The sequence below is a fragment of the Marmota marmota genome, unplaced genomic scaffold (genome assembly GCF_001458135.2).
Source record: "Marmota marmota marmota unplaced genomic scaffold, marMar, whole genome shotgun sequence".
NCBI lineage: Eukaryota > Metazoa > Chordata > Mammalia > Rodentia > Sciuridae > Marmota > Marmota marmota.
In genome coordinates this window covers 7,224,977-7,247,611 of record NW_025999853.1, presented here as the reverse complement: position 1 = coordinate 7,247,611, position 22,635 = coordinate 7,224,977, and the positions used below count along the sequence as shown (strand labels likewise).

The 22,635-nt window shown below is 40.3% G+C and overlaps 1 protein-coding gene across 1 annotated transcript in view; it reads right to left on the bottom strand.

Moving 5' to 3' along the window:
* The window catches only part of Aldh1l2 (aldehyde dehydrogenase 1 family member L2), a 53,748-nt gene extending 34,604 nt beyond the window's left edge, over positions 1-19,144 (bottom strand). Inside the window, exons 1-5 of the mRNA XM_048802812.1 lie at positions 18,941-19,144; positions 8,175-8,319; positions 4,490-4,724; positions 2,524-2,689; positions 120-221 (exon numbers count right to left, since the gene is read on the bottom strand). Of these exons, the coding sequence (XP_048658769.1) occupies positions 120-221; positions 2,524-2,689; positions 4,490-4,724; positions 8,175-8,319; positions 18,941-18,988 (696 nt within the window). The 5' untranslated portion in view covers positions 18,989-19,144. The remainder of the gene's footprint in view (positions 1-119; positions 222-2,523; positions 2,690-4,489; positions 4,725-8,174; positions 8,320-18,940) is intronic.
* Positions 19,145-22,635: the final 3,491 nt, after the last annotated feature.

Genomic DNA, 22,635 nt, shown 5'->3' with positions numbered 1-22,635 from the left:
GTAGGATTGGGATGGGCTGGCTCCAAGGTCTACCTTTTTGCCAGGAAATAGTACCCTGGGAACTTCCAAAGGGAGAGGGCCAGGAACTTTGAGATGTATTCTCAAGCTGATCTAAGTACCTCAGCATTTTCCTTTTTTTGGATGCCTTCATATGTTGCCCCCTCCTTTGGCTGAGGAACTCGAGGCGCTTTTCCGTCTGCTATGAGTTGGACAGCTTCTACCTAAAGCCAGAAACATCAGCTGTGTTACAGTCCAGTGATCCACAACAGCGTGGTCTGTTTAACTGAAGTCTGTGCAGAACAGAATCACTACATATGTATCTGTTCCGAGAGTCAGACTGTGAGGATGACTGCTATTTCTTCAGATTCATCTATTGTGCCAAGCACATCAAATGGGCATGACTGCATGTAAAATATCCCTTGCAAACATCACACAAATTCCACAAAATGGATATTGTTATTCCTGGTTTATGGATGAGGAAATTGTGGTTCAAGGCAGAGCTGAATAACTAGCTTAACAGCACAGAGATGGCTTCTAGGTGTCAGAAGTGGGATTTGCATTTAGGTGTGTCCATTGCCAATTACCAAGCCTGCACTCAAAAATGACTCCCGGGGCTGGGTTGTGGCTCAGTGGTAGAGAGCTTGCCTAGCATGTGTGAGGCACTGGTTTTGATTCTCAGCACCAAATTTCAATAAATAAAAATAAAGGTCCATTGACAACTAAAAAAAATTGATAAAAAAAGTTTACTCCTTTCTAGAGCTGAAGGTATAGCCAGTGGTCCATCATGTGCTAGCACATGGAAAGTCCTGGGTTCAAGTCCCAACTTTCACACACACACACACACACACACACACACACACATAAAGACTCCTTGTTTAAACAAACTTCAATTCCCTCCTTGGTGATTCAATGTATTTCAGGAATATAATTATAGAGTAAGTCATTGTGGGTTATTGTACTCATCAGGATGATTCTAGAAAATGTAATAAATGAATTCATGTAATCCATGAATTCAACTTGCTTTCTAGCTTACTATACCTGGAATTTAAAAAGTTAAATCTGTCCATGAGTTTGATTGCCTTTGGAATGTGTCTTTCATTCTCCCTTTGGCATTTTTATAATTGCCCTGAGTCGAGAGTGTGCCCCTTCACTCGAGACCTATATATGCCCATGTTCTCAGATCTCTCTCTCTAAGGATTCACAGCTGCTGAACAACCTGCCCAAGAACACATGGAGGAAGCCATCTGGGAACAGAGCCAAGTTTATGGCACCTCAGATATAGTATCTGGGCTTGTGCAAATGTCACCTGAACACACATAATACTATTTGATCGTAATTACCACTTCTGAACACCTGCTATGTGCCAGGTACTTTACACAGATAATGTTATTTAATTTTCACATCAATCCTATGAGTCAGGCAGTGTTATCCACATCTTATAAATGAGGGGATCAAGTCTAAAGAGGTTATAGTGACTTGCTTATTGTCACACAACAGTGTCATTCTACAAGTGGTAGAATGTGAATTTGAAAACAGGTCTTTCTGATGCCAAAGCCCTACTCTAAATCATTAGGTGATACAAATGAAGCATTGCTCCCCTTCCTCCTAAATCAGTGGCTACTACTTTATATAATCTTGCTACTTCTACCATGAAACTCTGGAAAAATTAAATGAAATGAAAATTATTTGCTCATTCTCTCAATGGTTTTGCCAGCTCATATTTTTATTTCATGATATACAGGCATTGGGTTTTTACCCAGAGAACATCTGAATAAATAAGGTAACCCTAAATTCCCCCCCTTATACAGACTAACTCAAAATACATTTAAAGGAGGTTGTTATGCCTTGGATCTTAAATATCCCCCAAAGGCTCCTGTGTTGGAGGCTCAGTCCCCCGCTAATGGCACTGTTGGGAGATGATGGACATTTTAGGAGGCAGGGTTTAGTGGGAGGAAATGGACAATTGAGGGTGTGTCCTTGTAGGATATATTGGGACACTGATTCCTTCCTCTTTCTGCTTCCTGGCTGCACGAAGCAGCTGCTTTGTTCCTCCAAGCTCCCCACCATGATGTTCTGCCAAACCACCATGAATTGAAACCTCCAAAACTGTGATTGAAAATAAATATTTTCTTCTTTTAAGTTGTTTATCTCAGGTATTTTGTCACAGAAATGGAAAACTGACTAACACAGAAATCCAAATTATACAGCAAAACTTTTAAGATTCTGTATGCTTCTTTACAATTAGTCATTATAATCAGGATTGGAAGTTCAAGTATTTGGCAAAAAATAGTGAAGCAGTTTAATTGCTGTTTCATTCATGTAATCACTGCTCTCAGGAACAAGTCAGCATCATAGACAAAAAAAAATTAAATTCAAATTTCCACTATAAATATGAAATATAATTTTGTTTTTAGATTTCATATTTTTAGTGAAAATCACATGGCAAATTCTTAATACAAGAAAAAAAGTTCTCCAAAGCTTAAAGGTTTCCTAAATTCTTCTTGATAGCACAGACATACTGACCATGGCCTTGATGCCTTCAGGAAAGAGGAATCGATTGTAAAGTGCATCTACTGTGTCATTGGTTTCAACGTCACATGATCTCTGAAGGAGGATGGGTCCTGTATCTAAACCATCATCAGCCCAGAAAACAGAAAACCCAGCTTTCTTATCTCCCATAATTAGAGTCCTGTGAAAAGAAGAGTTTCAACTTAAAATGTTGCTTGACTATAACATTAAAGATTTAATGATATTAAAGGACAAGGTAGTTACAATGGAAAAGCAGACAGTGAATGAAGTGACCTTAAGAAATTAACAGTAGAACTGGGAGATGTCAGAGCTTATAAAAAGTGACACTGATGGTACTGCCATTTTATGCATCCTCCTATCTGTAGTCTTTCTTGTCAATATACGGTAATGACTTGTAATAAATTCAAAAGGCTTTAGAGTCCATCATTACTACCACTCATTGACTCCCAAGTGTCAGTTTTCTACTTTATGACTAAGTCACTTGTACACTGAGGTCCAATTCCTACATTGCACTTGACCTTGTCCTAGAAAAGAAATGGAAGGGGGAAAAAATACTCCGTGCAATGTGAAGAGAAGAGCTGACTATTAATTTGTGTTCTATAATTGAGGTATAAACTTCACTTAGGATTAGAATTAGCTCTTGATTGTCTACATAAATTGTAGTAAAGGTCAGTTGATTAATACAACTATTGGTATTTTGTGCTCTGTAAAATTTACCCTAAGAGAAAAGCTTTGCTTGGTCTTAGAGGAGCTTATAACATAAACAATAGGCTGGATATGTGGACAAACACCTATAATTACACATCAGAGAATAGATTAACACAGAGAGAGAATGGAGTAGTAAGTAAGCAAAGCCTACAGTCTAAATTGTTTTTACTTCCCTGATCTACTGTCCAACCAAGACTTACACCAATAAATCATTCTTTTCAGAAATATTGAGGAATTAATTGGTATTATGTTATTAAAAGTTTTGAAAATACTTATATGCTTTGACTCAATGATTCTGCATGTGGAAACAATGTGAAATTTTAAAAATGCAAACTTAAATGCAATGACAGGATTATTTATAACAGCAAAAAATAAATCAATTCACATAATTAAACTTTAAATACCATGAAATTTTTTCATCACAGTTAAACCAAGTGTAGATTTTCTACCTATACAATAATTTTGACACTGAGAGATATCAAGAAGATGTGCAGGCAAAGGAAAGAAGGCCAAAAAATGTGGGAAAAGCCTATCAACCCACAGCACTGTGGAACTGTGTTATTGAGTACTTATAGTGTATCAGGCACTGTTCTTAAAATAGCCATAAAAACATTACACAAAATCCTTCCCTCAAGAAACTTAAAGTCAAATGGGCGAAGATGGACAATGAAGAAGATAATTTTAAGTAATACAGCATTTTCTGGAATGTGTTTAACATTCTATGCAAAAAAAAAATTTGTGGTCAAGTTTTTTTGGTGGAACATTATACTCAGATTCCCTCTCAGAGAGTATAATGCTCAATTAAAGTTCACAGTGAAAACTGAAGGAAGCCCGTTGATAAAGAATTCTAGCATAAGGGCCAGGAATGTAGCTCAGTGGGAAAGCACTTGCCAACATATGTTTAGCCCTGGGTTCAATTCCCAGTATCACAAAAAAAACAAAAACAAGACAAAACAAAACAAACAAACAAAAAAACAGTCCATCATAAACCAACCTGATCTGACCACAGAACTTCTGTTTGCCTAGTTACAGTCACTGGAATAGTTCCTACTGACTATTCTTGTAGGATATGCTGTCCTGGTTCATGCAGTATGTCAGGATCTCAGGGGAGTTCATGTACTAGAAGCAACTGCTCAGGACCTCACAATTGTCAAGCATACCTGGTTTATTGATCACCTAGGTTAAAAAAAAAAAAAAACAGACCGTAGGCAATGGAAATAGGCCCAGGGTCTATTATTTTTAAAAACCTCACCAGTTGATAGCAGAAGCTCCTCTGTGCCTGGGCAGGATGGACGGGTGGTAAATGATGGAACCGTGCTTGGGGTGATCAATGACATCCATGGGGATGAACTGCGTGCAAAAGGGAAGCACGTTCAGCTCGGCACCCACAGATCTGTAGGCCTCCGCCACCTCCTTGATGGTCTTGCCCTTGACCCTCCATCTAGGAAACTTGAACACAGGGGTCCCATCTTTCTCTGCAGCCAAAGCTGAGCATGAAAAAGAAAATATTTTCATTTTTAAAAAGTTAGCCCACTTTTATATTGCTCTCAACTCATACATTGCAATTTTACATTTCATGAAACATGTACAAATAAACCATGGTGAACAGCAGTGATCAGAATTTGACATCTATCATTGCATCGTTTGTTTTTATAGAGTGACATTTGTCTATTGAAGGCATAATATGTTTGAACCCAAAAGCTCGTGACTAGGGGTTGTGGCTCAGTGGCAGAGCATTTGCCTAGAACTTGTGAGGCACTGGGTTTGATCCTCAGCATCACATAATAAATAAAATAATATATTTTATAATATAATAAAAAACATAGTTCAAAAAAAGAGCTTGTGACCAGATAATATTTTGAAATTTTAATGGAAGTTTTTTCTTTTTAGACCAGAAGTCATACACAGTAAGTAGAAGAGTCTGCATTAATCCCCTGACTCCAGAACAAATGTAATAGTGTTAGATTTGGAGCCACATGCCAGTATGTCACTCCCAAATTAAACCTGCTCCAATTTTGGAACATTGGAAAACCTGGGTCTCCCCCTCCCCATACAGAACAAACTGTAGAGCCCAACATATTCTCCCTGCTGAGCAGGTAGACACCAATAGATGAAGGGTTACAGCTGGTGAGCTGCGCTAGTCTAGTTCCTTCTCCCACGTTCACCAAATGGATAAGTGAGTGGAGGAGTGTAGGGATGGCCTTAGGCCTTAGCCTAAGCAACTCCATTTTAAAAACCTGCATCCTCCCCAGGCACAAGTCTATAGAGCCCTCCAATACATCATCAGGCATAGCCTGGTAAACACATCATAAACAAACCTCTTGGTATAAACAAGTCACTTTCCACAACCCTGACAAGAGTCAGAGTGAAGTCACTTAGTATAAACACATCATTGCTTTAACCCTGATAAGGATCAGAGTGTAAAATCAGGGTGGAAGCCATCAAACCAAATGGCTTGGCTCTGAAATGTAAAACATCTCTAAGAAACCTGGTAACAGCTGATAGGGACCCAAAGGGTGAGCAGAACCTCCAAAATTTAGTATAAATGATAGAGCAAAAGGACAGACATTCAGCCAGCTGACACTGATGCCCACTTGCTGGAGAGCCTGATGAGGACCTGGACTGACATCCCAACTCTTCTCATCACCTGTCTGATCCTCTGCATCGTCCTGACTGCTCTCAAATTCTACAGCAGCCTCTCGACCCTAGTGAGATCGGCGACATCTCCTCATGACCATCTCCTCAGCCAGCCGTCAACTCCACACCAGGAGAAGCCTCTACCGGTTGCTGATGTGATTGCTGCGGTCTGAGTGAGTGTGCATCTGCTGGACTTAAGACCTAAGCCTTAAGACTTTAGATCTGGCACTTGAGCTTAGCATGCAGAGGGGATGTCTGTAATAGGTCTGTCATGATTAATGTGTTTGCAGTGCTTAGAGTTAACTTAGAATTCTTTGCTTTAATTGATTATGTCTATTGCAGTGCCCAGCATTAAGGATTGTCAATTTCTTGATTAATAACCAATCAAGTGAAATTGTATGGAGTGATTTGAGTGAATAAAGCATTGAAAAGAGTAGAAGCACGTGGACATCCTTCATTTCTCTCCTTGGCTGCATATGTCGCACCTTTGCCCATTGCGAAAAGGAGGGGGGCTAAAAATGGAGGGGACACACTCAGCATTTGTAAGGATCTAGCCAAGACTGAACAGATCAAAGTCTCCATCCAAGCATCGTCCCTTCCCAGACAATGACTCATCCTAACTCCCTGTGAAAATGAATTTGCCCTCCAAAGGACAGACAAGGCAAGCCTATTTTTTCACAATAAAATGTCATTTTTACCAAGTATCGTATATCTTAAGTGTACATATTGATTTAAGTATGTATATTCACCTAAATGTCACATATAAATATTTTATAGTAATACTATTATCTATTAATAAATACTTTGACATATTATATAATATACTATCTACTAATATATTAATGTGTTAGTATATTATGGTATATTAATACACAACTATATATTTTTATAATCCACAGTTGATAATATTTATAAACAGATAAAATAAATATTTTATGTATACTATTACATATTCTATAATAGAGTATATATAAGTGTGTATATACATATGTGTGTATATACGTTCTAGATCTTTCCAGAAACCTTAACTAAATCTTTTTGTCTGCATTTTTGTGTGCTTTTTCCCTTTTTCCCTATCCAATCATTTAAATTCATTGACTAGATTGATGGGGGAAGATGATGACTCTAGCACAAAACTCAAGTTCTAAAACCTAAGGAGGTCCTGAAGGACTCTGGCCACTAAGGTGAGGCCTTCCTCAATGCATTTGGGGAGTTGAGAGATACAATGAAATATCCACAAACTGTGTCTTTCATAAAATGTTCAAGAAACATAATTCACATGTCAGATGACAGGAAAATGGATAGATGGTGGTTTGAAGTGTGATAATTGAAGAAAAATGTGGAAGATTATATGAGAAAGAGAAATGGGGTAGAGGAGAGAGATCTTCATTGTAAATAATGTACTCCAGAGACCGGATTGAGGCACCAAGGTGCCCATCTCCTATTTTGGTTTCTGGCTGTCCCAGATCTGTTTTGGGCTTCCCCAATCAACTAATATGTCAAGAATGATTAGCTACTGTCATTATTGATTGCTTATTAGGATCCTGATGTACTGCTGAGTACTTGATGTACATTATCTCTTTTAACCCCCACAGCAGCCACCTGAGGTTTGTACCATTGAACTGAAAGAAGAGTAAGCAACTTGCCTGAGATCACACAGTAAGTGGCAGAGTTTGCATTAATCCCCTGACTCTAGAACATATGCTGATTGAACACATGCTGTACCATCTCCCAGGGTACCCTATAAAAACCAGATTGCTATTTTTCCTTCTTCTGAGTTATGTGCTGAGTTCAAACGGTCATGGCCAACAGAAAATGGGCTGGTCACCCTGGGTCCAGTCACCAAGGAGAGTTCATTTCCCAGGACCCCTTCTAAAATGAGGTCTGAAAGTCACATGCTTGCCATTCTGAAACCCATGTACACGACAGAGAGTACTAGTCCCCCATTCATCCTTTAGCAATGGATTCCCTTAGCTGACTTGAACATATATATACACCCCCCAATAAAATCTCTGTTTCTCTGTCTCCTCTGCAAATAAATTCAAATGCAACCTCTGGATTATGCCCATAATAAAAGTTTAACCTCAACTTCCCCTCTTGCCCTTCTTGCTTGCTGGAATGCAAACTTACTTGGGGCTGAGGCAGCTACCTTGGCCCATGAGATGGAAGCCCTGCCAAGGTCATGGCTAAATAACGAGTAGAGGGCATGCACATTGTGAGCAATGCAGAGCTGCTGTATCAGCTCTGATCACCAGCCCGGATTGGAGAGTTCTTGATCCATGCACCCCAAGAGCACTCACCCAGTGGATCAGCTTTGCCATCCTTGTCTGGAACTGTGAACACCCCCACTACTCGGTGGCCCTCTTTGCGGAGGTGACTGTAGACTTCCTGTCCAAAAAGGCTCTGGCCAATAAGTGCCAACTTCAGCTTGTTTTTGAAAAAAACCTGTGAAGCAAATTCGGTGATGGCAGATGTCAACGTGGATAGGGGATATTGGATATCTGCAGTCTTGCAAGATGACCTGGGAACTGTGAAAGGCTCCAAGGTCTATAAAGTAAAATTTTTATTGATGTATAACACTGAACCCAGACTACCATACATGAACATGAGAGTAAAAATACTTCCACACCTAAGTCTCACCCATTTTCTCTTGTTCCAATTCCCATGATTATTCAGTTTAATCACTGGGATTGCATGTATTCTTATAAGCAACCTCAGCTTCTTAGTGAAATGAACCAGGTGTAAACAAATAAGTTTGTCATAGTTAAAAGGAATTTATCTCTGGGAAAGGTGTCCCTAAAATGTAGGAATAAGAACTGGACTCACCTCTGACCTCTCAAAAAGGCCAATATCTAGTAGAACATAGGGGTCAAAAGCATAGCCCTTGATTGAAGTAAAGGATGTAATATGCAATAAACCTATTGCACTGTGTGGCACAGATTTCCTAATGTTTAAGTCAAAGATTTCTAACTTTTTAAAGCTCTTGTTCTATTTCAGACTGTGTTCTATATTTTTTCAAATAGTCTAGAATTCAATGCATTTGGGAGGTTGAGAGATACAATAAAATATCCACAAACTGTGATGTTCATAAAATGTGTTCTATATTTTTTCTTGGTAAGTGCCCCAAACTCATTTGGCCTTACAACCTGGTTTGATCTAATGCAATTCTCTTTATAGTCCTTACAGGTTTCTTCTAAGTTTGGCACAAACTCATTTGACTTCAAATCAGACCTGGATTGACATACACCATTTATAGTCATTAATAACATTTATAAAGACTATAGGAATAGTCATATGTTTGCCCCAAGAAAAAAACTGATGTTGCAGGTAACACCCCAGAGCCTGCTGGGAATTTTCTGTAAGGTATGATCTATATATTACAGTAACTTTCCAAATATGAATAATCCTGAACTCTAATCACAGTTGGCCCCAAAGTTTTCAGAAAAGGGACAGAGGCCTCCATATCGTTTCATTTAATCTTTACATTGATGCTGTTTCATTATTCCTCATTTTGTACCATTTCATGAATGAAGAAACTGAGGCTTAGAAATGTCAAGTGCAGGCCAAGTGAGGTGGCACATGCCTGTAATCCCAGTGGTAGGGGAGGCCGAGTCAGGAGGATCCTGAGTTCAAAGCCAGCCTCAGCAACTTAGCAAGACCCTAAGCAATTCTAAATAAAATATTTAAAAAGGGGGCTGGGGGTGGCTGGGGTTGTGGCTCAGTGGTACAGTACTTGCCTAGCATGTATGAAGCACTGGGTTAGATTCTCACCACCACATATAAATAAATGAATAAAGGCTGGGGATATAGCTCAGTTGGTAAAGTGCTTGTCTCACATTCACAAGGCCCTGGGTTCAATCCCCAGCACCAAGAAAGAAAGAAAGAAAGAAAGGTCCATCCACATTTAAAAAAAAATTAAAACAAAAAAAAAGGTTGGGGATGTGGCTTAGTGGTAAAGCACCCCTGGGTTCAATTCCTGGTGCCCCCCCCCAAAAAAAAAGAAAAAGAAAAAGAAAAGAAAGAAAGAAAGGTCAGGTGCATCCCATGGTCACACATATGCACTTAAAAATAAAATCATTAGGGGCTGGGGTTGTGGCTCAGTGGTAGAGTGCTCACCTAGTATATGTGAGGCCCTGGGTTCGAGCCTCAGAACCACATAAAATAAATAAAATAAAAATGAGAAAAATCTCTTAAAAAAATAAAACCATTACAATGAACTATTACTACCCATCTCTTCCATGCTCTTTGTGACAAAACTGATACGCACAAATGCAGTGGTTATCAGGAAGTATGTACACCACATAGATAAGAGTGACGCTGGAGGGTGGACTTTGGAGGAATCTCTCTGAGCAATTACACCTTCTGAGACGTCTCCCAAAGTGGAGGCTTTCTGCTGTGCTTAAGGTCACACATTGACATGAGGACTATGCTGTTTCATTATTCCTCATTTTATCCCATTCTATGGCCCCAATGAGCACCTTCAGGTGAGGGAGGCTGGGTGCAGGGTCCTGGGCGTGGAGATGGTGATCAGAGCACCATGACCTTCTGAGCGCTTCCCTTTTGGCACAGGGCCAAGCTCCCCAGTTCTCCACCTTATCTTCTTCCATTTTAAAATAGGATCCTGCACTACTTGGATTATTTTTTGAAGTATTTTTTTCCCTTTCAATCTAAATGGGATTCTTTAATGATCTGGAAAGTCATCCAAAATGGGTAATGCTTCACTGTGACAATCCAATTATAAAGAAACTTAATTGTCCCTTATTTCCCACTTTTTAAAGGGTGTGGATAACAACTCTTTTTAGTTGTGAACTTAAAATGATGCCTGACACATCTTCTTTGTAATTGAACTGATAATTAAACAATTATGGTTTTAGTTTTAAAAAAAGTCCTTTTCCAGGGTCAACCAAAGTTTATATCCCAAGTAAGTTGAATTAAGCTTTAGGGTCTAACAAATACTCGCAAACAAACAGATTAACTGTGTAGCAACAGCAAATCCACCTACATATAATGCATAGCTGAGCATTGAATTTCCTCTTCTCAAAAAATTAAAATGGGCTTCATAGTGGTGCATGCCTGTAATCTCAGCAACTTAGGAGGCCGAGGCAGGAGGATGACAAGTTTGAAGCCAGCCTTAGCAACTCAGCAAGACCCTGTCTCAAATTAAAAAAAATAAAAAGAACTGGGAAAGTGCTCAGTGGGAAAGTGCCTCTGGGTTCAATCCCCAGTATCCCCTCCCAAATCAAAATGTTCTATAAATATCCTACTTTCATATCCTATAATTAATGCTGCTACTTGAAATAGGACCTACATGTTGGCCATCTTACAAAATTTTTGGCTATACTTTATACCATTGCCATTGCCAGATATGTAAAGACATGTAACATACAACTTTCAAAACACACAGGAATCAAGAACACAGGAAACACAAGAATTCCTGTGTGTTCCTGTGTTTCCTGTCTATCCTCAGGAATAGAGCTGAGGTCTATGTAATGTGCTGCTCAGCTGTCACCTGGCTATTTGAAGTTCAATTCCAAATTTGATACTCCCTGAGAAAGAATGTTTAAAGAAATCATGTCAGTGTCTTTGAAAATACTGTACTCATTGAAACACTTTCTGAACTTAATGTCAAAGCTGAAGCTTTGGGGAGGATGGGGGCTGCTGGGGAGGAAACCCAGGACCTTAAACATGCAGCATAAATTCTACCACTATTTTTTTGCTCGGCCCCAACGTGGGTTTGTAACATGGGAAAATTTTCAGATTTTATGACTGTCAATTATGTTTATAAGAAACTTGCAGGATTCTAAAGACTGGATAAGGACGTTTTTCAGTCTAATTTCTTGAAGTGTGATCTGAGCTTTGACTAGGTACAATCAATGGGAAAGATATGTTTAAAATGTGAACTCTAGGCCCCCACCCCAGATACAAAGGCCAGGGAAGCTGCATTTTAATGAACTCTCCAGTGACCATGGGGACACTAAAGTCTGGGACTCTCCATAGAGAGTGTTTACCAAACAACAGATTCCACCCCTGGAGAATTTGGAGGAGGAAGAAGCAGAGGAAATGATAGTAAGCTCTCTAATAAGACCCTAGTATGTGCCAGGTATTTAACACATATCACTGCATTTGATTGCCCAAGGACTGTGGGAGATGGCAACCTTGACTCATTTTTACAGATGAAGAAATTAAAGCACAGAGGTGTTAACACATAGCCAGAGGGCTGGAGTTGTAGCACAGTGGTAGAGCACTTGCCTTGCAAGTGTGAGGCACTAGGTTCAATCCAAGCACAAAAATAAATAAATAAATAAATAAACAAACAAACAAACAAATAAATAAATAAAATAAAGGCATTGAGCCCATATACAACTGGAAAAAAAAAAAGACAGCCAGGAGTCAAATAGCTACCAAGTGGCAGGTCTGAGAGTCTTAACTCTAGTTATTATCCCAGCGTGGGTTAGTTTTCCCCTAACTCCAGCTGTGCAATCTTGAGTGGGGTCCCAGTTTTCCTCATCAGTTAAAATCAGAATAATAATAGTACCTATCTCTTCAGGTTGTTCTGAGAATTCCACGGGATAAAATCTGTATGGCATTAGTGCATCGTGTGGCACAAGGAAAGACTCGATAAATGTTAACCATTGCTTTTGTCATAATGTCATAATGCCACAAATGATACTTAGGTAAAGAAGAATGATGAGACTTTATGACACTTTTCAGTAAATGGGTGGATCTGGAGATTACCAAGCTAAGGGAAATAAGCCATTCCCCAAAGGCCAAAGGTCAAATGTTTTCACTGATATGTGGAAGCTAAACCACAATAAAGGGGGGAAGGAGAAGAAGAGAAATTCAGTAGATTAGATAAAGGGGAAGGAAAGGAAGGGAGGGGAGAGGAATAGGAAAGACAGTAGAATAAATCTAAGATAATTTTCCTATGTCTACAGATGAAATACCTAAGGGAACCCTATCATTGTGCCCACCTACAAGAATGGGGTCCTAATTAGAGTAAGATATATCCCATGCTTATATAATTTTATCCAAATGGATTCTACTGTCATGTGTAATTAAAAAGAACCAGTAAAATAAAACAAATAAAGATAGAGGGAAATTTAGTGGAATAGGAAACTGAGAGGGAAGAAGGAGGGATGGGAGAGGGGAAGAAATGTCAGATGAATTTGACAAAATTACACTATGCGTTGTATAAATATACCACAGTGAATTCCACCTTTATGTATGGAAAGCTCCAATTAAAAATGAATAAATGTGTGTAGGACAGACCAGTTAAAAAAAAAAAAAAAGAAAGAAAGAAGGATGATAGGGGTAGCTCCATTGGGAATGTTCTATGAGCCAGGTACTATATTGAACTGTTTTCACTAAGTCAAAAACTTTTTATTGGGCTGGGGGTGTAGCTCAGTAGTAGAGTGCTTGCCTAGTGTGTACTCAGTACACAGCACCACCACCACAAAAATAATCAACTGCTTATTACAGGTCTTTAATGCCCAGAGTGATCCTTTTTTACAAATGAAAAAGCATAGGACCCAGAGAAGTTTCGTAAACTGCCTAAGAACAGAGCTGATCAGGAATAAGACAACATTGAAACTCAGACCCATCTTGCTTCAGTGGATGTGCTTCTGGGGCTCTCCTGTGTTGAAAGTCCACCCATTTTTTTCAAGAGACAGGTCCTCTCTATGTTGCCCAGGCTGGCCTCCTGCTCCTGACCTCAAGTGATCCTCCTGCCTCAGCCTCCTGAGTAGCTGGACTACATACACATCCCACCATGTCCAACTTGCCCTCCCACCCCTTTTTATTTTGCAAAAGGAAAATATGGCAACAGTTTGACTGGTCAGTGGTCGGAAACAGTTCATAGCCCTTCTAAGAGAACACTGTGGTGGCCCTGACGTGGGACACAGGGGCTTTCATAGTAGGTGCCTTCTTTTTGGTGAGAATGAGGAAGGGGCACAAAATGACACAGCATTTCCAAATCTGGGTGACAAGTCCTAGTGTCTTGGGGTTTTCTAGAGATGACATCTGCAATAGGAACATTTTGCAAGGAACATAGGTTTTGCTTTTGAAACTCCCAAATATTGCCTTCCCAGACAATCTGCTCTCTGATGGAATATCTTAGAAATCAGGGGAATGTGGGCTCTGGCCATGCTCCAAAGATTAAAATACCTGACAGTACCTAGTCTTTCATATAAAACTCAAATGTGCAGTGCTAAGAGTCTGCCCTGATCAGAAGCCCTTTTGTGAAGATGTGTCCGTGCCAGAACCACTTAAGCAGAGTGTCAAATAAGGCCAAATGTATACACATTAGGAATTGTGAGAATTGGCAGTTTTTACACGAAAGAATACAGCAAAGTGTATTTTTCTGAGACAATAAGATACCTAACACTTAGTGGAGCATTTGGTGTACAGGCCCCATACTGGGCCTGACTATGTAAGATTAGTCCAATTAGCATGTTTGGAGGATTTGCCATGCTCTGGGCTTGGGGCATGGTAGAGACTGCACATCAATGGCCTGGGGTGGGTAGAAGGAGGAGTATTCTCGTTGGCCCTCAAAGCATTTTTAAAAGAGCTCTAGGGTTTTTAGGAGGTTTCATATCAGCAGGTTGGAGTTCTTGAAAACTCAGGTTTATTAATCCTGGTTCACATTCCCATGGTAGAGATGAGCAATGGTGGCCTCCTTGATCTTCGACCCGGTCTTTCCCTTCACCCAGCCTCATTTGTCTTACCTGCTTGGCCTCTGTGGGTATTTCTTTTGGGGACCCCTATGCTAAGTACACAAGGAAAAAATGGTCTCTGTCCTCAGGGATTCTTCAATTATCAGGGAAGATGCCCAAGTAAAGATGTACTGGTAACACAGGAGGACTAGGGTGGGAGACCAGTGTGGGTTGGGAGGGAAAGGACTTCCCAAGAAGGGCATTCCTTAGCAGAACCTCAGAAGATTCATCTTGGAGGTGGCCAAGAAAAGAGAGGGGATCTCGGGAGGTGGGGACAGGAGGATCACAAGTTCAAAGCCAGCTTCAGCAACTTAGTGAGGCCCTAAGCAACTTAGAGAGACTCTCTTAAAAATAAAAAAATAAAAAATTAAAAATGGAGCCGGGGACATGGCTCAGTGGTTAAGCACCCCTGGGTTCAATTCCTGATACCAAAAAAGAAAAAAAAAAAAGAGGGCGAGGTGGATAACAGGACTTAACAGGACATCCTTGGGAAGTTTCAGGCACAGAGGGAATGAGAGGGTACAGCGTGACCAGTCCTGGGAGTCAGGGAGTGGCTACAGATGATAAGCTACAGAAAGGCATCATGGAGGGCTTCATCTATGTCAAATAATTTGGATCTTACTGTGAAGACCACAGGAGTCACTGAATGAGGACAGCGCTGCACTTCCATGTTACCAGGCCCCTCAGACATCCCTGTGGAGGTGTGAACCGGCTTGGGGCAGGCACACCTCTTAAGTTTGGGAATTAAGCAGAGAAAGTGAAAAAAAAAAGTTCAATAACTGGCCTTCGGTATTCACAGGATGCTACCTAGTGTAACAAACTCTCATCCTAATAGTCAGAAGCAACAAATTACACTTCTCATGGAAATAAATCTGTGCAAGATTCAACCCAGGCTCAGGATGCCACCATAAATGACAAACTTATACAACTTTATTTCCCTATTGCATCATTAGGGAAAGAAGGTATTGTTGACAACGTCCTTGGATAGCTGGCCAACTTTTTTCCTCCTTTTTTTGCAGTACTGGGGATGACATCTGCGCTCTGTGCATGTTAGGCAAGCACTGTTCCGCTGAGCTACGCCTGAGCCCCCAATATCTTTTTTATCAGAGGAGAATAAAAGATTTTCTGATAGAAGGACATTAATACAAGGGATTATTAACAGGTGAGGCAAGAAGGGGTCTGCTGAGCACCTGGGGACTAGAGAGAACTCCTGGATGAGGCTGGTGACCAGGGAACATTTTAAAGACTGAGGAAACTGGAGAAGTCCAAAGGGCTGGAGTCCAGAGACAGACTCCAGTCCCCACCAGAGAGGCAGGACTGCAGTGCATAACATTTATCTATAATATTTTAATGACATAGCAATTTTAAAAATTAATTTTAAGTATACGTATAACATATACACATAATCTCCTTTTTAAGAAAGAAGAGGAAAGATCACAGACTGGGTCCCTTTTGACCGTGACTCCCAACTCAGAGAAAAAAATTACTACTCTACACTTTGGTGAGCATTCTATAGACCTCTAGCTTTTATATACATGGAAATGTACATGCCAAGTATTATTTTGTTTTTTAAAAATAATATAAATGAAATAATGAGCTTTCTATCAGTACATATGCTCATTCTTTAAAATTGCTGTACAATATTCCATAGCGTAGCTATGTCTGAATTTATTTGTTTGTTTCTTTACAGGGACATTTTAGCATTTAATATGTCATTGTTACAAATGTCACAGCATAGAATATACTGTACATCCTTCCTGAGCCCATGTGGTAGCATTTTTCTCAAATATCAGAATCATTTTTACATTTAAATATTAATGGAGAATATCAAATTTGCTTCTAGAGTTTTTGAGGAACTATTTTCTCACTTGTTAACATAGAAAATTGTCACACTCTTTTTGCCAAGTTGATGAGTGAAAAATGATATCTTGCTTGTATTTCCATGATTACTAGTTTGGTTGAGTGTCTTTTAGTATTTTATTGTCCATTTACCTTTCCCTAGTTGGTATATTGGCTTATTTAGTGTATTATGTAATATTATCCAATGCTGAAAAACACTTATGAATTCTTTGAGAGCAGGGATTATTTCCTGTTTATTATTTTATCCTTTTTTGGCTGTGAGACTCAAAAAGTTGGTTAGCTTCTGGGTCTCAGTTTCCTGATATACAAAATGGGTGTAATGATCATCAATACTTCAGTGAGATGTGATTAAAGGAGTATCTATGTAAAACATTTAGAAGACTGCCTGGAAATATTAAAGTGCAATACCAGTTCTATTAATATCATAGCCTCAGGATTTAGACAAACTGCTCATAGCAGATAATTAAATATGGTGTGAAGTTGGATTTCGATGTTCTAAGAACAGACTAGACATCAAAGCAGGTCAGGCAATGCGAAAACAAGTTGAAGACACGGATACTGAAACATTAAGATCTAGAAGAGTTCCAGCCCCTCCCAGGAGTTCCTCATGCCCACTGATAGTCACTTCCTCCTATTCTCAGCTCCTGATTACCACTGATCCTTTTTCTGTCTCTATAGTTTTACCCTTTCTAAAATGTCAAATAAATGAAATCATTTGAGTGTGGTTTCTTAGACTTCATATACATACTTGAGTTTCATTCACATTATAACAGTAATGCATCCCCCTCTTAACCTAACCCACTGAGTGAAATCCCATTTTATTCAGGTATATACCAAGTTTAACTTGTCACTAGTTGAGGACACTTAAGTTCTTTCTAGTTTGGGGCGATTATGAATAAAGCCCCTATAAACATTTGTGATAGGTTTTGGGTGAATGTAAAGTTTCATTTCTCTTGGGGAAACCCATAGGAGTGTGATTGCTATGTAAGAAACCCTGGAACAGTTTTCTAAAGTGTCTGTACGCTCTTACATTCATAGCCAGGTATATGTGTGACTTTAGTTCTTATAGAACACACCCAAATCATTGTCAACAGAGTAAAATAACTCCAATTTTTTTTTCTTATTAGATGTCCTCCTTTTGGCCATTGAGAAACCTATCTTCTTCCCAGCCATATCTGTCACTGCTTTTTCTGGAGTACTCCTGAGAAGAGTCAAACCCTGGGAAGCCAGTGCTTCTCACATCCAGCTTCTTGCTTGTATCATTTGCCACCTGAGATGTTCACCCTGTATAACTGAGATCTTATACAGACTCCACTGTGGAAACATTTTCATTCTTCAAGACTCCCTCCTACTTTCCAAAAAATGACAGTTTGTGGAAAAGTGTTGACAGAAAAGGCCAATGAAACTGTGTTGGCACAAGCCCCTTGCTCTCTGCCATCCAGCCTAAGTCCCCAGGTGCCACGTGGAGGAAGCAGCTAAGGAGTTGTCCAAAGCATTGCTTAGTAGAGTAAGCAAAAGCCCTGCTAAAGTCCTAGAGCAGGTCTTTTCCTTTGCATTTTATAACACGGGAATATTCCCCAAAGTAACTAGAACTGATCATAAGGAGTAAAATGAATTGCCACTATTCAGGCTTATGGGAGGAGGACAGAAGTTTTACAATTTATGCGAATTTGGGACAGTTGTTAGTGCTACTCATCACTCTCTCCCTCCAACTTTTTTACATCTGTGTATATACATATGTACATATGGCTTTGGCAGAGAGAACAATGAAAACCCCGCATCTTTCATAACACAGCGCGCGTGGATTTCTTGTAAAAGAGAGAATATGCCCGGGATGGAGTTCTTTTTCTTCCCTGAACAGCCTGGAGTCTGTCTAAACTCGGAAAGGCATCTCTCTTGAGGCCCCCCGAAGTGCTGAGGGCAGTGCCACATGCAACGTGTCCAAGCTGATGCAATTTCAAGCCTTGGGGCTGGGCCAGGGCTCATTTCTTGAGCTACAATTTAATATGTTCCAGCGTGGCTGCCTCTGCAGCGCCTGGAAATCCTTGAAATCTTGTCGCCTGCAGCCATCGCTTCTAAGTGGTATTTTCCGAAAGGGCCCCCGCATGCCAGTCCAGAGCGCTTCCACCACTCAGGAGGCTAAAACAGATCCAACTGACATGATACTACCGTCTCACTTGTATACTGCTCCATCCATCTTTCTTTTTCCCTAACCAAGCGACTGTCCCCACCTTGTTATCTCAGCCAGATCTGACGTGTTCAAAAACTATCTGCAGCTGCTTCCCCATCGAAGACAATAGCTCGTTTGACAATTCTCATCCAGGACCATTCCCGGACCTTTCTCCGAAGTCTCCCTGTAGCAAAAAGCTGCCTTTCCTTTTAGCAAAGTCTAAGCATCGCCGCCCACCCGCAGCCCCACCGCCTGGGCCCTTCCACCCTGGGGTCTGCCAAGCTGGACGAGGTGAGGGTGGGCCGCTCGCGGGGGCGGGACTCACCCGGCCGGTGGAGAAGCGCCGGAGTGTCTGGCTGCCCCGCCGCAGCATGCTGGAAAGGAGCGCGCAGCGGCGCGGGAGGCAGGCGAGGGGTTCCCCGTGGGCGCTGCCTGCAGCCTGGGTGCCCAGACCGCCCTGCTCGCTGCGTGGGCCTCCGCTGGTCGGGGACTAGACTCGCGGCCCCGACTCACGGCCCCGCCCCCTTGGCTGACAGGCCCCACCCTCAGATGGCAGGACCCCGCCCCCTCGAGGCTCTGACGGCAGATCCAGTGCAACCCGGCGGAGCTCACTGAGGGTCTCCTGGGCAAGGCAGCTACGTGATCCTTCCCTTGGTTCCAGCCACGGCAGGAACGTGGAGTGAAGAATACTGACGGCTGCGGAGTCCTCTACCAGTTACTAAGACCTGTGATGTATATAGAGATCTGCCTCAATGATGATGATCAAACTGACCCCCCAACTCGTATCCACAACCGTCCTGAGAAGGCCTGTATGCGTCGAGCTATGAAATATAAGGGGTAGGTGCACCTTTGCTGTATATAGGGATCCTGATATCGATCTCGTAGGATGATGAAAGGATCAATGAGATTCTGTCCATTGGGCCTGGTGCAGAGCTGGTACCCAGTGGAAAACAGACACGTGCCCTTCTCCCCCACCTCTCTGGAAGCAACGCTGAGAAAGGCTTTAGCCAAGTGCTTATCTCAACCGGAACTTACAGTTTGGCATTTACTGATTTTTCACCGCTCTTTTGCACGCGTAACTTGAAGCCTGACAGCAGTACTTGACATTCCTTCCTGGACAAGGCTTCCCAGAAAAGTTTGGCATTTGTTACCATTGGCACGACCAAATTCCTTCCTTTCTAAAGGTACAGCTCAAAGATTGCCTCCTGAAGGCACTCCACCTCCCACCCCACCCACAATTCCTTCCTCTCTTAACCTCCTTATTCCCCTAAGCAATCTTTCACTCCTCTAAGTTGGGAAGAATTTTTTATTATGCCGTCTTATGAACCTCTCAATCTGTTATTGATATTTGTGCCACCTGTTATCTTCTCTGCTGCCAAGCTCTTTTTAGACTGAGTCCATGTCAGATTTATCTGGATTTACAATATCTGGCACTAAGCAGAGCTTTAAAAAGAACTTTGTAAAAGAGGAAAAGCTAATGAATGAATAAATGTGATTAAGAAGTAAAGAGAAAGAACCTTTAAAAACTTGGAGAATTGTAGAAAACATTCAGGGTTTAGCTTTGGGTACTAACCTTTGCCATTTCAACCCACTTTTCTATGTTTTGTGACTTCTTGTTTCTTTCAAACTTCCAAATATTGATGTTCATTTTTATTTGTTCATTGTATTTGTTCAGATCTGTGTATCTTAAGGAGTGTGGTCTTTCTCTGAGTGATGCACCATAGTTATATACTGCCTTTCTCAACTTTAGGAAATGTAGAGTTTATGTTTACATTAATATGATGTAATACTTGTGGGAGACCAACCTTGCAGTGATTGGGTCACACTCCCCTGCTGGGTGCTGAGGCGCTCAGTCGCAGAAATGTGGCAGAGCTTTCCCCACCCTTGTTGGGTTCGAGGGTCGGTGTCTCGTGCATGGGTATGTCTTGCTACAGCCCCATGAGTGAAGCTATGCTCACCTGTTCCTTTGTAATATAACCCCTTGCCCCGTTTAGGATAGTATCTTCCATGGAAGTGCCCTATGTGTGTCCCCTTCTCTTACTGTGGGTGTGGCCTACCCAGGTGTCAGTCAACCTGCTGACAGTGGACATCATGAAGATAGACTCAGCCCCTGAAACCTGACCCCTTGCCTCATTTGAGTAGCTTCTCCTCAATAAAAGGGGTAAGCCAGTGCTCATGCTCTCTCTTCCTGTGGACCCTTAAAGTCAGAGGAGCTGTCACAGCGACCCCAAAGAAAAAGGTATTTGTGTCTCTTGTGTGGTTATTTTGCGTAGCCCAGTCAGCCCAGTTCAACTGGAGTAAACCCTGAGCCTTTTAGTCGCGAGAACAGAAACCCGGCAAATACTCATGTGTCTTTTTTTTTTTTTGGAAGAACCCAAAGTGTAGTTCCCTTGATAACTGGAAGTCAGCTATTAGAGAGTTTGGCAAACAAAACACTACTTCAATAATGAAGATGAAATAAGATTTTAGAAAACAAAAGCTTAAGAGAATTTGTCATCATTGGGCACAGGATAATGGGACTATTATAGAGCATCCTCCTAGCAGGAAAAAAATTATCCACATGGAAGCCTAGAAATGTAGGAAGACAAAAAGAAGAAGGAGAGGAAGGAACAATAAAATATTGTGGATTATATTTGTATAATATGAAATATTAAATAAGTATACAAACAACTATAGAAAATTATTGGATAATTTTGGAGAAAGGGAATGTCCATTAGGCAGAAAGAAAACAATCCCACATAAAAGCTCAGAAATGAAGGAATGAATTGAGAGCAATGGAAGGCATAAGTATGAGGGCAAATGTACATCAATATTAATTGTATACCCCAATAATGATGATGTTCTATGTAGTTCAAAAACATATAGACTCAAAATACCTGAAAACAATGGCATTTGATTTTCACAGAGAAAGAAAATGGAGCTAAAGCATTTTAAACTTGCAGTATTGCCTTGCAAACAAGTTAAATGTTAATTTATGGTAAATTAAGGATGTATATTACATAATAATTTCTAATACAACTATGAGAAGAATATTAATAGAAGGCATAACCACCAGCTTAACATAATGCGTGGCTATCAAGATAATAGAATGATTTAAAAACAGTCCAAAAGAAAGCAAAAGGAGAAAAAGGAACACAGAACAGGTGAGGGAAAAAAGAGTGAAACAGCAAGATGTACACTTAAGTTTAAATATACCAGTAATTTCATTACATAAAAATGGAAAAAAGGTTTAATTAAAAGACAAAGATTGTTAGATTGCTTACAAATAAAACTGCTAAAGATTAAATTTTTATATAGTTATTAAAATAACTTCAAATTTTATAAAGTAAAACTTTATGACTCTAAAAAAGGATAGAAAAAATTAAAATCATAAAGATTTTAACATACATTTTCATTAAAGTATAGAAGCAGAAAAAATCAGCAATGATTCAGAATATTTAAATAATTAATGTATTTGACTTAATTAGCAAACATAGAAGCATCCAACTACCACATAAATTTATATATTTCAAAATTTATTTATTTATTTTTTATTTTTATTTTTTTAATAAACTCCTTAAGGACATATTTTTTTTTAAGAGAGAGAGAGAATTTTTAATATTTATTTTTTTAGTTCTCGGCAGACACAACATCTTTGTTTGTATGTGGTGCTGAGGCTTGAACCCGGGCCGCACGCATGCCAGGTGAGCGCGCTACCGCTTGAGCCACATCCCCAGCGCCTCAAAATTTATTTTTATTTAAAATTTTATTCCAGTCTGGGAATTGAACCTAGGGTCTCATGCATGCTAGGAAAATGCTTTACCACTAAGACACAACCTGCCCCACATTCTTTTTAAATATATAAAACATATTTTTAAGATTCACCAAATGCAAGGCTATAAACAATTAAAATTGCAGGGTATGGCTTCTGACTGAAGTGGAATTAAACTAGAAATCCATACCACAAAGATAACTGGTGTAATTCTCACTTCTTTGGCATTGATGAAGAACCTACCCCCACCCCCCACCGCCCCCACCACC